This window comes from Bipolaris zeicola, assembly GCF_000523435.1.
Source record: "Bipolaris zeicola 26-R-13 unplaced genomic scaffold scaffold_37, whole genome shotgun sequence".
NCBI lineage: Eukaryota > Fungi > Ascomycota > Dothideomycetes > Pleosporales > Pleosporaceae > Bipolaris > Bipolaris zeicola.
In genome coordinates this window covers 1-15,982 of record NW_006912086.1, presented here as the reverse complement: position 1 = coordinate 15,982, position 15,982 = coordinate 1, and the positions used below count along the sequence as shown (strand labels likewise).

General features: G+C 51.0%; 6 protein-coding genes across 6 annotated transcripts; 2 read left to right on the top strand and 4 right to left on the bottom strand.

Moving 5' to 3' along the window:
- Window positions 1-695: 695 nt before the first annotated feature.
- Window positions 696-2,181, bottom strand: COCCADRAFT_90712 (uncharacterized protein; the record flags this gene model as incomplete). The annotated part of the gene is made up of 2 exons (XM_007712010.1): window positions 696-2,045; window positions 2,092-2,181. 2 exons carry the CDS (start codon window positions 2,179-2,181, stop codon window positions 696-698), a joined length of 1,440 nt encoding a protein of 479 aa, XP_007710200.1.
- Window positions 2,182-2,516: 335 nt separating this feature from the next.
- COCCADRAFT_90632 (uncharacterized protein) lies at window positions 2,517-3,625 on the bottom strand (the record flags this gene model as incomplete). The annotated part of the gene is made up of 3 exons (XM_007712009.1): window positions 2,517-2,947; window positions 3,047-3,289; window positions 3,409-3,625. 3 exons carry the CDS (start codon window positions 3,623-3,625, stop codon window positions 2,517-2,519), a joined length of 891 nt encoding a protein of 296 aa, XP_007710199.1.
- Window positions 3,626-4,399: 774 nt separating this feature from the next.
- On the bottom strand, window positions 4,400-5,975 carry COCCADRAFT_24547 (uncharacterized protein; the record flags this gene model as incomplete). Its single annotated transcript, XM_007711988.1, has 3 exons — window positions 4,400-4,796; window positions 4,850-5,873; window positions 5,966-5,975. The coding sequence occupies 3 exons, from the start codon at window positions 5,973-5,975 to the stop codon at window positions 4,400-4,402; spliced, it is 1,431 nt and encodes a 476-aa protein (XP_007710178.1).
- Window positions 5,976-7,050: 1,075 nt separating this feature from the next.
- Window positions 7,051-9,291, bottom strand: COCCADRAFT_3276 (uncharacterized protein; the record flags this gene model as incomplete). The annotated part of the gene is made up of 3 exons (XM_007711976.1): window positions 7,051-8,891; window positions 8,949-9,134; window positions 9,186-9,291. The coding sequence occupies 3 exons, from the start codon at window positions 9,289-9,291 to the stop codon at window positions 7,051-7,053; spliced, it is 2,133 nt and encodes a 710-aa protein (XP_007710166.1).
- A 2,616-nt stretch (window positions 9,292-11,907) lies between these two features.
- COCCADRAFT_24545 (uncharacterized protein) lies at window positions 11,908-13,617 on the top strand (the record flags this gene model as incomplete). Its single annotated transcript, XM_007711987.1, has 3 exons — window positions 11,908-12,608; window positions 12,660-13,434; window positions 13,483-13,617. 3 exons carry the CDS (start codon window positions 11,908-11,910, stop codon window positions 13,615-13,617), a joined length of 1,611 nt encoding a protein of 536 aa, XP_007710177.1.
- A 455-nt stretch (window positions 13,618-14,072) lies between these two features.
- COCCADRAFT_90705 (uncharacterized protein) lies at window positions 14,073-15,684 on the top strand (the record flags this gene model as incomplete). Its single annotated transcript, XM_007712008.1, has 4 exons — window positions 14,073-14,201; window positions 14,250-14,760; window positions 14,812-15,389; window positions 15,454-15,684. 4 exons carry the CDS (start codon window positions 14,073-14,075, stop codon window positions 15,682-15,684), a joined length of 1,449 nt encoding a protein of 482 aa, XP_007710198.1.
- Between the last annotated feature and the right edge of the window lie 298 nt (window positions 15,685-15,982).

Below are 15,982 nucleotides of genomic sequence, written 5' to 3'. Positions count from 1 at the left end.
TACAAACGAGCTATGAACTAGAGGCAAAATCATTACGGATGAGGTTTAAAGAAACAGTACAGTGATGGAAGATGCTGCTTTTGTTCTATTCTACATCAGGCTTCTCATATGAAACTGAACATTTTAATTTAGTGACAGACGTACCACAACTCCCTAGACACCTCCAATACTTTACTATAGATACTTGATTTTTCCATGCTAAACTCACGCGTACTGTATCACATTTCGAATCTTCAAGCCATTCCCTAACCTTCATCTTTCAACGCTGTCCACCCATTGCTACTTCTGAAGCTTCACTACTCGCAATTTACTCCCGACATGCATTTCCTTCGCCTCGACCTGCTTGTGAAGCTCGGACATTTATTTCCAGCATTCATAAATACATCAGTGATGAAATGTTAAGCTAATGCTCCCTGTCTTGTGAGGTCTACTGGGCCATGCTCATGCTATCATCAAGTCATACTCCAAGGTGAAAATTGCGATGGCAATTATGTAAGTTCTGATGGCGTATCAGATGAGGAACCTTAGCTGATGTGATTTAAATTCTAGAAATGTGAATTCAACCCGGCCTAAACATGACGAAGGCGATTATGTTCTACCAATACATTGATTAGTACCAGTAATCTAATATGGATGTAAACTCTGCTCAACTACTCAAGTGAACTCCGCATGTTTTCATGCTTCTCTACTATCTCCTATACTGTTATATCATGAAACTGACTCTCCAGGTGCACCAACTGCGCGGTCTCCCACGCCGCCAAATCCATTGGTCCCACCTCCCACCTCACCCCTCTCCACCCCTCAAATACACTCTTTGCTGCCTCTTCGCGACCCTCAGATTCAAACACTTGCACAATTCTCTCCGCACCACGAACTGCCACCTTAGCCACCTCATCATCTCCACGTTCAACCTCACGCCCAACAGCTGTAACAACCCTCCTTACCGTCTCACCAACCCACCATCCCTGTGGCACCAAATCCGCAAGCGCAAACCACCACGCTATAAGTACCAGAGCGCGGGGTTCGCGTTGCCGTACGAGATGAAGAAATTCCGGCATGAGGAAGGATGGGAAGACAGGGATGCGGATGCCAAAGTCTTCGGTAAGGCGGTGATAATACAGTGAGAGAAAAATCGGGGATAGAGCGTGAAAAGCCGGTAGAAGCGTAGCGATATATGGCCTGGGCTCATCTTGTAAAGACACGGTGCTTTCAAAGAGTGCTGTGAGAAGGGGTGGCAGGAAGAGACCATGCTGATCCGCAAGGTGAGAGGATGTGTATGTTGGTGGTGGATTAGGAGATGTGGGTGTGGCGCCCAAGGGACCGGTGGATACACAGGTAGCTGGGTTGATGATAGGTGGTGGAGGCAGTATACGCGACTCTCGTCGTACAAGTGGATATACAGACAGCTTCTCTATACCATGGTCCCAGCGGAGAGAGGCTAGAACGCGCAGGCCCTCGCTGAGTTTCAATAGCGAGAATATCCAGTCTAGGTATTCGTCGTCCGTGTAGGAGGGCAATGGTAGTACTAGGGAAAGCAAAAACGTTCCTGTTGCGAGCACAGCTTCGTAATTCTCCAGAGTGATGTGTTGAAGTGCGGTTTTGTAGGACTCGAAGGTTTTTTGTCTGTATATCAGGGCTTGCTTTTCTACTTGTTTACTTGGAGTTTGGATATTGCTTTGTGTGGCTGCGATGCTTAGAAGTGAATAGAGTAGAAAGGTATGCGAAATGCCCATTTTTGGAACAACTTCTTTGTGTACATTCTTGACCACCGGGTCATCCCACATTACGAAGCGCTGCCAGACGTGGGTTGCATAGTATTGCAGTAAATAGTGATCGAGTGAGGTAAATATACCTATTGATGTATTGGATGGAGGAACGAGAGATTGAAAGGAAGAGATGCAGAAATCAACCTCGTTACTCAGGGGTTGTGGTGAAGTCTCGTGACTGGATAATGATTCCGGTGTTGCCGATGAAGACTTCTGAACATATTCACAATCGAACTTTCTCTGGCTGCAGTAACGACATTTTGGCCGCGCCTCATCGCACTACATTGGGTTATTCGCAGTCTCCAACGAGAACCGTTGATCGAACCTTGACTTTCTTCCTTTTACACGTTAAGCATCCGCCTCTTGATTTGGAATGTGGCTGTTTGCTCACAAAGCCGGGACTCCGACGCACCATTGGATTTACGTTAGTATTGCTTTGTAGAGTTAATGTTTCTATATGAGGCTGGTTGGAGCTATGTGATGTGTAAGGCGCCCAGCCGCTATGATCCATCCTTGTAGTCTTCTACGTCATCTAAAACGCGAGATTGGGTGTGATTAGGCCACTTTTTACAGAGCACAACCAATGTGATGATAGTGGCCGAAGTCTAATCCCATTTGAGAGACTACTGTTTCGATTTTGAATTCGACTTTTTTCTCGCGTGCAACCTTATTTGATCTATAAATAAATACAAGCAAAATACTAGCGATGATACGGCTAGAAACAACCAAAGTGCGAAAAAGAACCCATGTTTACTTTACCTCTCTAGCCTCGCAATCGATCTGTGCTTGCACCTTCTCAGCCTGTGCTACATACCGTGGAGGCTCAAACAATAGCAATAACACAACTACCAGAAACATCGGTACCGCATCAAAACAATACAGCGTCCACTCATGCGCAATGAGATATGCCGCGTTCCCCATCGAATATTCGATCAGCCTGAACACACAGCGCAAGAGAATGAGTGCACTGACACTGTAAAGAATATACAGCATCCTCTCCCATGGCGTATCGATCACAGGTCCAGAAGCACCAGCAACACGCCTCTTCATCCTTAGGTGAAAATCCCCCGCTGCAACGAGAAAAACCATAAAAGTAGCAACTTGCAGCGCAAGCCCCGCAATAACAATCTTTTCCCCCGCTATAGCGAGCGAAAGTTGCATCGTACCCATGATACTAGCACCTGTTCACCTCTCCATTAGCATCTGTTCCTCCAATTCCCCCTTCGCACACCCACATCTTGCCTCAAAAAAAAGAGATAGAAAGAAAATAAAAGACTCACCCAACCCCTGCACAACCAACGTCGTAACATCCGCCGTCACAAACCCCCTAGTATACCACCTCGCCCTCCCTCCCACAATCTCCTCCGCACCCGCAAGCCGAATCGTACGGCCCAGCATCATATACACCGTCGCCGCGAACCACAGCGGTCCAATCAGCAACAAAACACCCTGCGTGATAAACGGGGCCCAAGCTTGATTGTCAAAGTGCGAAGCGATGCGTGCGCTGTAGCCTCCTACTTCGCCTGTTTTGTACAGTCCAAAAATTGGTAATTAGCCCCCCCCCAAAAAAAGAGTTCATGATTGTCATCAATAGATAGATAGAAAGGTAGGTAAAAGGAAGAGAAAGAAAAAAAGAACCTACATAAAGCGCCAATGACAAGAAAAACAATAATACGGTTTTTGGATCGAAAGAAGCGGAGTAGGTGGAGACATGCCATGATTGCGAAGACAACGATGCAGAGTATAGCTCCTGCGAGGGAAGGGGTGTAGCGGTACATTTCCCAGTCGAAGCCTGGGGATTTGGGTGGGTTCTGGCGTTTCCAGGTGAGGAGGCTGAGCGGGATTGAGTTGGTGGTCATCGTGGTTGGGACGATGAGGAAGTAAGGTGAAAGATTGAGAGAGAGAGAGAAGGGGGGGGGGAATCTGGCTGATTTTGAGTCTGGAGAATATGTTGAGGGAGGGTGATGAGATGAGATGAGGTGAGTCTTGCTATCTGTTCGACTTCACGGCATTCTTTATATCTACATGGTTGTGAATGCTACATCGTCATGTCTCTATCTGCGTGCACATCCTTTCGCACTCGCTTGCACGCACTACCCATGTTCATGCATACGGAAGTCAGGTAAGATAGCTCAGCCTATCAAAAACGTAACATAACGTATATGAGAGTAGCGTGCCTTGTACCTAGCTGCGAAGCTGCCGTTGTCATGTGTCTATCTAGACAGTCGTTCGCACTCGCTTAAACAATCCATGTCCGTGTACTCAGTGTCAGGTATGCTAGCGCATGTAGGGGTAAGACGCCAGATTTCGCATTCGCTTAATCAACCAATACCGTACATTCTCTCGCATCAATCCGTAGCAATAACCATAGTAATATGTCAAAGGCGTTCAAGCATATCATCACTGCCTCAATGGTTCGGTCAAATGCATTCTTGCTGTTAACAATGATACATTACACAAGGATTTACCTGTGGTGGCCTGACCAGGTTCCACATTTCATGCGTAAAGTGATGCCATAATTCCTTCGCAGACTTTTTTGTTTCTTAGATCGTATGTTACAACGTGCGACAAAGCACTCAACCCCAACACATCCCCGTTCCAAAACTAAAAGAACGAGGCCCTTATGAGCCAATCTAGCCCATGACCATGCCCTTGAGACCGGACATGTCGCCTTCCTTGGCGGCAATCTCAAAGTATCCGTAGATGATGGTGACGGCAAGAAGGATACCGGTACCACTGCCAAGAGCACCGAGGAGGTCGCTACCAACAGACAAAGCTCCAATGCAGGCACCGCCAAAGGCAGCCGCGGTGGGAATAACACGCTTCAGCTCCTTGTACATGGACTCCTCACGGTGACCAGCCATGACCAGACCCTGCTCCTTGAGCTGCTTGGCAACATCGCGGGGAGAGGAGCCGGAGACCTCGATCCAGGTCTTGGAGAAAACGGCGCAAGCGACGAGCATGTAGACGATGAAGATGGCGGTCTTGAGAGGGTCAGAGAGCGCCTCAGTGATGCTGAGAGGGGGAGACCTGTACAATGTCAGTGCGGAAACTACCAGAATGGGTTTACTGTTTGAACGTACATGTAGTAAGCGACACCAGAGGTAGCGAAAAGCTGAGCAGAGCCCTCCTTGGGCTCCCAGACACCGAGAAGCTTGACAAGCAGGTTGTCAGAGAAGCGGCTGTAGAGCATCTGGCTAATCAGGAAGACGTTGGAGGACAGAGCAGACTGCAGCATGATGGGCATGTTGGAGGTGTAGAACAGACGGACGGGGTAGGAGCCACGGACACCACGCTGGCGGGCAGACTTGACTGGGATCTCAACGCGGAATCCCTGGAGATAGATGACAGCGCCGAAAACGAGAACGGTGGAGATCAGGTTCATGACGTTGGGGAGGTTCTGACGGTAGAAGGCCTCCTTGAGCGCAACAGTCTTGTCGGGCCAGGTGAAGAGCAAGTGAACAAGCGCAATCAGAGCACCCTCGAACTCCGGGCCACGACCAGTGTTGATGGTGGTGGGAGAGAAGGCCTTCCACATGATGGACTCGCAGATGTTGGTGGCAATGAAGAGCGAGATACCGCTGCCGAGACCATAGCCCTTCTGGAGGAGCTCGTCAAGGAGAATGACAATCAAACCAGCAATCATCAACTGGATGACGAGCAGGACGCAGATACCGGCACCGAGGTCGGATGGCTGTCCATAGAGACCAGAGATAACATAGACAACAGCCTGGCCAAAGGACAGGAGAATGGCAAGGAGCTTTTGAGCGGTTTGGTAAAGTTCGCGGTCCGACTTGAGGTCAAGGTTGACGTCAATCAGGTGGGTTCCGGCAAGAAGCTGGAAGACCATGCCCGAGGTGATGATGGGGGTGATACCCAGCTCCATCAGCGTACCTCTGTTACTCGCCATCATCATGCGCAGCCAGTAGAGCGGGTCCGAGGTATCAGACGACACAATTCCGTAGAGCGGCATTTGGCTCATGACGAGGAAGACGAGGAGCGTGAGACCAGTCCATACTAGGCGGTTGTTGAACGGTACCTTGCTCTCGGGCAATTGGATCTCGGGAACGAGAGGCACAAAGGGCTTGACAAGATCGAGGAACCGTACTGCGTGGAGGCGTTAGCTGTGCGTGCCGCAGTGCGCCCTGTTTTGCGCGTGGGCGATCGCGGGCCCATTGAGGGCGGGGGCGTAGACTTACGGCCGCTCATGATTGCGAACTATGGCCCAGAGACAAGAAAGAAGACAAGGAGAAGTGAAAAAGGTTGGTTGAAGGCAGCCTGGAGATGGAAAGTGAGAGGGGGGTTTGTATTGTAGCTTTCGCAACGTGTCGCTGGGGAAATTACCCGTGCGCGCGCTAGCCGTAGTTCCGTCCCTGAGCCATCTCGAAGCTGCCACCGAAGCTCAAAGAGGCCACGCTGTTCCAACGCTGTGGGGGCTTTGTGGCGCTCTCATCTGCGGAATTGTGGCGTACCTTTGTCTGTATATACTACGTGAACCTGCTCTCGTTCATGTACTTGGATATCGTCATGTTGACCAGACTATCGCCCCTGAGGTGTCATTGGTCAACCAAACACCAGCGTTGATGATGAGTAAGTACGTGATCCCTGTACAGGACCAATTGACTGATATCCGAGTCGTTGAAGATAAATTGAGTTGTAAGCATTTCAACTTGCTCCTCGCAGATGGTAGTGTCGAGTTTTTTGTCGGATAGTCAGTATCGTATGTTTGATAGTGATACTCACCCCTGCATACCCAGAATACACCTAAAGTAGAGGCTGAATTAAAACACTGTTCACTCAGACCGATACCCTCCAATCATCACCAGTCCAAGTAGGGTAGCATCCGCTCGACAAGTCAAATCCAATTACAAAAACCACATACTGCACTCAAAGACTTCATAATGAACAATAAACATTATGTATACTACAGACAGGCGTATACGTAAATTTGGACCGCATCCAACAGGCCAAGATGTGTCTTCCAGAGATCACAAGTGTGTAAAATAAAAAAAGGGGGGGTATATTTCCAGCCATCACCAAACCACCTACTCAGCTTGCGTACGCTCATCGGCCGCCACCAGTACAAACGGTGATTACAACGAGTAAGGAATGTATAGAGTAAGGGGTATAGCGCAGAAGATATGATACAAAACCGGACTCGCCGGACAAGAAAGAATGAAGATGGTGAATATTCGTACGATGTCAAGAAACGAGAAAGCGCTAAACGACATGACATATCGAAAAGGGAATTGGCGTATAGTAGATAAAAGGAAAGAAAGAGGGCTTACGCCATCATCATGAGTCTCGTTCCACGTTTCTGTAGGTTTCGTGGTCTGTAATTTCCAGGTCCGAGGTGGTTTCTCGGCGGAGCCGCGGCGCTCTGGGCATGTCGCTCGCAATACCTTCGCCCAGCAACTTCAAAATAACCGTCCCGCAGAATGAGACGGCAAGTGAAGCATGCAAAGCATCTAGGGTGGAATTTTTGTCGCGTGTCTGTTTCGAGGTACTGGCCCTCGATACCGCGGTTGCAGGTGTTGCACAGTGATCCATTGAGCTTATGGTAATGACGCTCGCAGTACGGTGAGTTGTTGAAGACGTAGAACTCGGCCGTGGGGAAAGGATCCGCGCATTCTCTGCAAACAAAGCAGTGCTTGTGATACCGCCCAGTGAGACGACCCGATGAATCTTTGACAGACTTTCCAACAATGGGCTCAGAGCATCCACGACAGTTGCCCTTGCTAGCAGGTTTGGGCCGCTGCGCATCTTGCTGGCGCACCTCAGGCTCAGCCATACTCCTAAGTGGGCTTCGGCTGTAGTCCTGAGTCATTGGGTCCTTGGGGAACATGCCTAGTGGGGTTCGTGCACCCATTTGTACAGCAGGATCTATGGGAGACTCTGGATACTGCATGTTGATGCCTGGTGGGAACATGGGCTGGCGAGGGCCTGGAGATAGCGCTCGCGGGTATGATCCTAATCCGTTAGGGCTTGGACTTCTCCTGGAATTTTCTTCGGCAGCATAGTCTGGGCGGCCTATTTTGGAAGCTTGGCGTGAGTGTGCAGCTTCCGATTCTGGCGGGCTTGATCTTGAACTGGCCGTGCTTCGGATACCAGAGCTGCCATAGGAATCATCAGAGAAGCCAGAGTCTGAAGGCGTGTGAAGCGAGTTTAATTGTCCATCACTGGGCCCTGCGGCAGCCAGTGGCGGAGGACGTAAGGAGCGAGATGGTGCAAGGCCTCGCGGCATGTCGCTCACAGAACCGTTACGGCTTGGGCCCGGTGAAGGAAACATGTTAGCTGGAGGGAAAAAATCGGATGTATCCAAGTCGCTCATATCCATCGGCGGCAAATCTCTTTCTGAGGGCCTTCTTGGCCGTGGTGGTGGTTCTCTCTTGCCTCGGCTGTTCTGTCGCACCGGCTCTGCCGTGATGTTCTCCTGAGCTGGCGGAACTGGCTGAGAAGAGCGCGAAGATTCCTTTTGCAAGCGGTCCAGGAAAGCATCGATGCCTTCAGTCTGCTCGTCAGCCTGTGGGTGCGGGGGCAGAGCCTCTATGTTTCCAACGCGTAGCTTTGGGTGGGAAGGGAGGCCAACGCTGCGGTTAGAAAATCCAGAGCTGCGCGAAGTATTCGACGTTACAGAGGACCGTACTTGAGGAAAGCTCCTGTTGCTTGAGATGCTGCCTTGTGTGCCTGTCCTCTGGTGGCCGCCTGTAGATGCATCTACGGCTTGGCTCGATGCGCTTGTTCTAGTTGGCCTTCGATCGTTCTTTCCATCAAACGGTCCTGGTGCAATAGTGTTCATACGCTTGGTGATATTTTCCCCGCCATCAAAGCGTGGGCTAAGTGGTGCAAATAACGGGCTTGGTTGGGCGTAGTTTTGGTAGGGATCCAGACGTTCTCGTGGTTGAGGTTTGGCGCTTGTTGGTGTCTTGGGACGAAATGGCGGAAACGCACAGTCTAGATTCGAACTGAGGCCTGGCGAGCGAGGTGCCCTTGATTGGTCTACCGGTGATGTTACACTGCGATTCATTTTGTAAGGAGACTTTGGTGGTGCCAGTCCTGGAGAGCGACTTGGAGGGTTGCTGTAGTCACTGATGGGTGAAGGCTCTAATGGCCTGAATGGCTTGTCTGCACAAATCAGCATGCAAGTTTCTCTGCAGACTAGATGTCATTCTGATTGCTTACTCGCTGCGTTGGAATCAATGCGGGCAGGGGGAGGCATGCGGCCAGAGGGCGCTGGCCGGTCAGATCGATTGCTGAATGTTGGGCCACCAAAGGTTGCTGCGCGGTTGATTTTTGGAGAAAGAAGAGATTGAGGAGAGTCTGTGACGACTGTCGAGGTAGGAGACATGGGCTCAGGCACTGGCGCTGCTAAGAGGGGAATTAGTTTGGGTGGGCAATACAGAGTTGTATGGTACTCACCGGGCGCCGGGACTGCAGCGCAGACATGGTCGGCCAGATGGAGGATATCAATGTCGACGGCACACGACGAGCACTTGATTGTTGGAAGCGTGCTCATTCGATCCATGTTGGCATCCAGAGCTCGCGCACGGGAGCGATAACGAGGCAAGCGTTGCCGGAGTCAGTATGGGGATTGTTCGTAGCCAGCGGGGGGTGATTGTATTTCTTGAGGGTGGTGACATGGAAGAAGAGCAAGGCGGGCGGTAGACAGTGGTCGACGACGGCTACAAGCGTGCGCCGAACGACGACGCTGGACACACAGGGCTGTTTGATCTTCAGAAACGGTGTGGACCATGCTCAATCAGGGGCAGCATGCGGGCGTGGGTCCGAAAAGGCTACGAGCTTAGAAGGGCAGCGGCTGGAAAATGGCCTAGCACGTCCATATCTAGCAGTCCTAGAGGGTGTCGGGCCCCACAATCGACACGCGCAATGTTGGGTATCGCGAAGCTAAACAGAAAGCAATCACGACACGGTAATGACCGCGTCGGCGCATTGCCCATACAGACAGGCCAGCACGCGACAACGCTCGCCGGCAATCAAAGACGAACGGCCAATCGCCTCCGGCACATGTGGCCGCCCGCGGGGGTTATCGTCGTCGTCTGCACGCAATTCGCGCCCTGGGGGAATTGGGCGTGCCGGGGGGGTTGTCCGCCGTGCGCGCGATGATTCGGCGGGCATTTCCTTTGGCGTGCACGGGGCGGCAGCTTGCACTGTCGGCTGAATCGTGCGGTTCTCGCCGTTCCACCATCCACACCACTATACCCAGCTATACCCATCCATTACAGCTGCCAACTGTCATGAAACCCGTCCCGCGCCGGATCTCAAGACAACCACACAGCGTCGCCCGTGTCCAACGTCACCATGACGGGCCCGCCATTCGAGCGAGCCACCTGGCCCTGCATCTTGTCGCACACGGCGGCCAGACTGCGAGGCGTCAAGAATCGACCGAACACTGACTGTACTGACTGTGCTGGCGAGTCGGCCTTCCGAGGCTCCTTGTTCGCATCCTGTCCCTGCGCCGAACAACCGTCAGGGGACCAGCATTAGTCGCCCGGGGTGATTGGCTCTACGTGACATCGCTCCCAGCTGCCCGATCTACGTTGCAGACAATAGATTATTGGCACCTCACCACCCCTTTCGCAACGTAAATAACACCTACTTGCCCACAATCAGCAAACTCTATCCCTCGACTACTACGTCAGTACACACAGTGAGCCAAAGTGTATGAGTGTGTTGCATCACCAGATCGGAACCTGACGTTTCGAATCGTCTCATGGCGCGAGCAACAAGCAATGGCGGCGCAAACAACAAATGTTGCGCACACACACACATACGCCCTCACATGGTCCACAGGTCGATCGCTCATTTCCACATGCAGCCTACCGTATCCGGCCTGATGCAAGCGGTATCAGGGTTCCTGCTCCCAAATACCTAGGTTTAGGCCCCACACATGTTCGTCTGTTTCCCAGACGGCTAAAATAACGCGGCTCCGTGACGAATTCATGTACAAGATACTTTCCATGTTAGAACATTGTGTGATGGCAGGACTCATATCTTGCATAGCCTCTGATTGCCCTGGTGACCGTTTTTTTTCTGCTGCCAACCACGTCGCGTGCCTTTGCCGTTGTGCAAACATTTTTGAAGCTCATCGCGTTTCGGATGCCACCTTTGTCCTCGACTGGCGACACGGCCGAGCTTTGAAACAACATCTGGCTCAGGAAGCTGGTCGTCATACTTCTGCGCTGGAGAAGACTCGGTCTTTTGGGTGTGGTCCATGGAGACTGATGAAGTAGAAATCGCCAAGGCAATAACTTAGCTTAAAGCCTAACGCTCCGTCTAATGCTAGGCGCTCTTGCAAGGTGTCCAAGTGATGCCTTAGTATCGAGATACCTGCCGCTTCGACTAGTAGTAAACACGTGATGGTGGGGTACTCGACAAGAAGGCGGGATGTGTTGAGCTTTGTAGCAGAGATTGTAGGACTGCGTCCGAGCACATACAGCGACAGCTGTCCATGCAATGTACCGTCTCTTTAGGCTCATACCGCACTCTGTCCCACGTCGCTTGCATCTTTTGCCAAACCCAACGAGGTTGCTGCTGCATAATGGCGAGTTAGTGGGGGTAATAGCGGCACATGGCGAATATCGCGAGGACTCATGCGAAGCGTCGATTGGTGTCTCTACGCCTCAAGAGGACTACGGCAATAATGGCGACGACGAAAAGTGGAGAACCAAGAGGTAAAGGCAAAGAGGCGGTGGGTGAACACGTTGGCCGGCTGCAGGCGGGAGCGGTTGCGAGTGGTAGTGATAAGTCAGCAGCGGCACGAGAGCATTTAAGTGACTACACTGCGCCCCAGCTGCTGCCTACCTTCACACACCAACATTCTCTGATTGTAGACCATAGCCAACTGACAAGCTTACAATCTCCCCTTTCCATCAACCACACCTGAAATTTCCCTCGGGCCATTGCCCAGCTGTCAAGACGTTTTCCAATCTCCTCAGCTCGTAAGTACCCCTCCACAACCCCATGGGGACCGATATCACGACGTGGAGGTGGATTTGACTAACACCCCGCAGGATCCACAACCCATTCGCCGGCCGACGTACTTCTCCTTCTGGGGCAGCGTCGGATCTAGACTTCCGCAACTAAGTTCACCAAATCAACAAGAACTTGAATTAAAATCATCATGGCACCACACGCAGAAGAAAGCGTCGGCAACGCGAATGGGTTGGAGGTGAAGGCGGCCCCCAAGGCTCCTTTTGTCGTCAACTCGCCCAATGTCGAGTATACCGAGGACACCATCAAGACAAAGTACACTTACCGCACCACGGACGTCACCAAGAACGCCGACGGCCACTATGTCGCTGTTCCCAAGGAGACCCTTTACGACTTCAAGGTTGACCGCAAAGTCCCCAAGACTGGCGTCATGCTGGTAGGCTGGGGCGGCAACAACGGTACCACGGTCACGGCCGGCATCATTGCTAACAAGCGTAACCTTGTCTGGGAAACCAAAGAGGGTAAGCGCGGTGCCAACTACTATGGCTCCGTCATCATGAGTTCTACTACCAAGCTTGGTGTCGACAGCAAGACCGGCCAAGAGATTCATATCCCGTTCCATGATCTCCTCCCTATGGTCCATCCCAATGACCTTGTCGTTGGCGGATGGGATATCAGTGGCATGAACCTGGCTGACGCCATGGACCGCGCCAAGGTCCTGTCCCCGTCTCTGAAGTCTTTGGTTCGCAAGGAGATGAGCGCTATGAAGCCTCTTCCCAGCATCTACTACCCGGACTTTATCGCCGCCAACCAGGAAGAGCGTGCTGACAACGTCATGGAGGGTACCAAGGCTTCTATGGCCCATGTTGAGCAGATCCGCAAGGACATCCGGTAAGTGCCGTTCTAAACATGACATGATTATCCTTGCTAACATCTTAATAGTGATTTCAAGGCTGCCAACGGGCTCGACAAGGTGATTGTACAGTGGACTGCCAACACTGAGCGCTATGCCGATATCCTGGAGGGCGTCAACGACACTGCGGACAACCTTCTCAAAGCCATTGAATCTGGCCACGAGGAAGTTGCTCCCTCGACTGTCTTCGCCGTCGCCTCGATCCTCGAGGGTGTTCCCTTCATCAACGGCTCTCCTCAAAACACCTTTGTCCCTGGTGCGATTCAGCTCGCTGAGAAGCACAATGCCTTCATTGGTGGTGATGACTTCAAGTCTGGCCAGACCAAGATGAAGTCTGCCCTCGTTGACTTCATGATCAGCGCTGGTATCAAGCTCACCTCGATTGCCTCGTACAACCATCTGGGTAACAACGACGGTATGAACCTCAGCTCTCAGAAGCAGTTCCGTTCCAAGGAGATCTCCAAGTCCAACGTTGTCGACGACATGGTCGCTGCCAACAACGTTCTGTACAAAGATGGAGAGCACCCTGACCACTGCGTCGTCATCAAGTACATGCCTGCTGTTGGAGACGACAAGCGTGCTCTGGACGAGTACTACGCTGAGATCTTCCTTGACGGTCACCAGACCATCAGCTTGTTCAATGTTTGCGAGGACTCCCTTCTGGCTTCGCCTCTGATCATCGATCTCGTGCTCGTCGCCGAGATGATGACCCGTGTACAGTGGAGGGCTCAGGCTGGTGAAGGTAGCGATGCCAAGTTCAACAACTTCCATAGCGTGCTTAGCGTCCTCAGCTACATGCTCAAGGTACGTCAAACATACTGTTATGCCTTTCATTCAACTAACTTATTCCAGGCTCCTCTCACCCCTCCGGGCACTCCAGTCGTCAACGCTCTTGCCAAGCAGCGTGCAGCTCTCACCAACATCTTCCGTGCCTGTGTCGGTCTTGAGCCTGAGAACGACATGACTCTTGAGCACAAGCTCTTCTAGATGTCTAATAACACATGATGGTTACTTGGTATGCACCAGCTGTTTGACTGACTTGACGATTTGCACGGCTAGACGTGCTTGTGATTTGTTTGGCCAACTCTTTACTCTCGTTAAAGCAATATAAAATGTCTTCCCAAAGTTGCTTTATGTCTTTCGTGATATGTGATTGTCGCTAGAAATATTTAACACTAAAGGTCAAAGCCTTCTTTGACCATGTCTGGACACCATCATGACAAGAAAATCGAGTCGACTCCTAATGTCTTCTAACAAACGTTGTAGTTACAGGGCATGTGCACCCACTTTGATATGAATCTCAAAATTCTTACGCTACAGGCAGGTGTTGATGCTGTTTTAGTCAGGTAGTTGGAAGAGGAAGGAGCGATTGTATTTTTTCGAACCAACCCTCACCTCAAACTATTTACATTTGCCTTGAAACCCGAAACCCACACTCAATAATGCCATCACCGTCTTCAATACAATTCTACTTTTCATCCTCGCCATCAAAGAACAGTGATGGCTTTACTGCAGGGGAAATGCAGTCCGCTCTTGCCCCGGCAGCAGTAGACACAGCAGGTATATGGATAGTACGATATCTCAACACCCCCTATCAGATCATTGCTAACAACTCATAGCCCACATTGGACTACGAAGAAGCCGATATAGGCTCTCTCAAACTTGGTCCATGTAACCTCGCTCTCATGGGCCGTATAGTGAATTTCAACGACCAAATGAGACCTAGCAAGTCACACAAAGCTGCCCAAGGATGCATCAAAGTCATGATTGCAGACGACACAGGGGTACTCACTGTACGCCTCTGGTATGCCGAACTTCGATACAAGCTGAAGCTTGGCCAGCTCGTTGGCATATGGACAGTGCACATTTCCAACTCGTCTGAATTCAACGCACTGGCACCCAGTACGGCACCACTGTTCACGAGTATGTTTCCTGAAGGGGAGAGAAACTGCCATTTTGCGGTATACGAGGGTAGTGATGATGGAACCAGATTCAAGAGGCCGTATGGCGTGACAGAGAGTAGGGCACTGGCTGGGCTGATGACGTTGAAAAGCTTCATGGATGGCGGGTATGATGTTGACGAACCCAAGCTGCTTGTCTGTGTGAGGAGCATTGGAGCAAAAAAGAAGTGTACGTCGGAATTCTTCTTATATGCAACTATTTAAAAACTGACCACACTAGACATGAACCGCAACGGCACAACTTCCGAGCTCATCTCCCTGGGCATCTTTGACGACACAGCTGATGGCCTCCTGACTCTGTACTCCTCCATGTGCGACTCAGCATCGCTCTTCACACCTTTCAAGACCATCCTACTCATTTCAAACCCCGGCTGGCGCATCGACAAAATGGCCAAACTTACAATCACAAGTGGTTCGCGAGTCGACATCGACCCGGACATGGGCGACGCCCGGCGCCTCCGAGCAATGGCACAACGCCTCACAAAGCGGGAACACGTGAACCCTCCCTTCACCATTCCCCAAACCGCAATCCAAGATTTTGAGAACGCAGCTATAAAGGCACTTTACACGCTTGCCGACGTCGACACCGTCGCCCGCTCACTATCTAATTCCAGTAGAAAGGAAAGAATAGTCGGCTACCTCAGCGTCCTCATCACAGGCCTCAACATCGTCACGCCCTTCAAGCGCAACATGCTCATGAGCAACGAGTGCTGCGGTATTCCGCTCTTCGCCAATAGTGTGAATATGAAATGTAAGCACTGTGAGAATGTAGTTACTCTACGTATCAATCCTAGAATCGTGAGTCTTCTTTTTCCTTGTCCTTGACCAAATGAACAAACAGTTGATATTCAAATGTACGCAGCTCGGTCCCATACTAGACGAAACAGGCCAGATCGGCTCGGGCAAACTCATCCTCTCAGACGATGCATGGTGCCAGCTCCTCGGCCGCACGCCCCACCAGCTCGTCGAGACGGATCTTGACGTCCTCGTGTATCTAGAGCAGCGCTTGCTGTTTCTCCGCTTGACCATGGGGTTCGTGCTAGATTTGGAGGATGAGATTGCGAGATTGGCCATTTGGTGTGTTAGGAATTAAACATTATGTCGGTGAACAAGGTACACATGTACTTCTTTTCTCTCTGCATATTCAAGTTCCCGAATGGAGGGGGGGGGGGGGGGATTCGGAATATCAAGATGAATATATATATATATATCTCAGCGTTTAAAAAAAACAGCCAGCCCAGTTTCAACCCCCCAAAAAAAGGTAGCAGAATTTGGTAACGTGGTTCACAAGCGAGTCGGCCACCCAAGCGAGTCGGCCACTTTACACTAGCGCGTCAACTTCAAGTTATTACAACAGACTTTTATCATAGTTAATAAACTATTACGATATA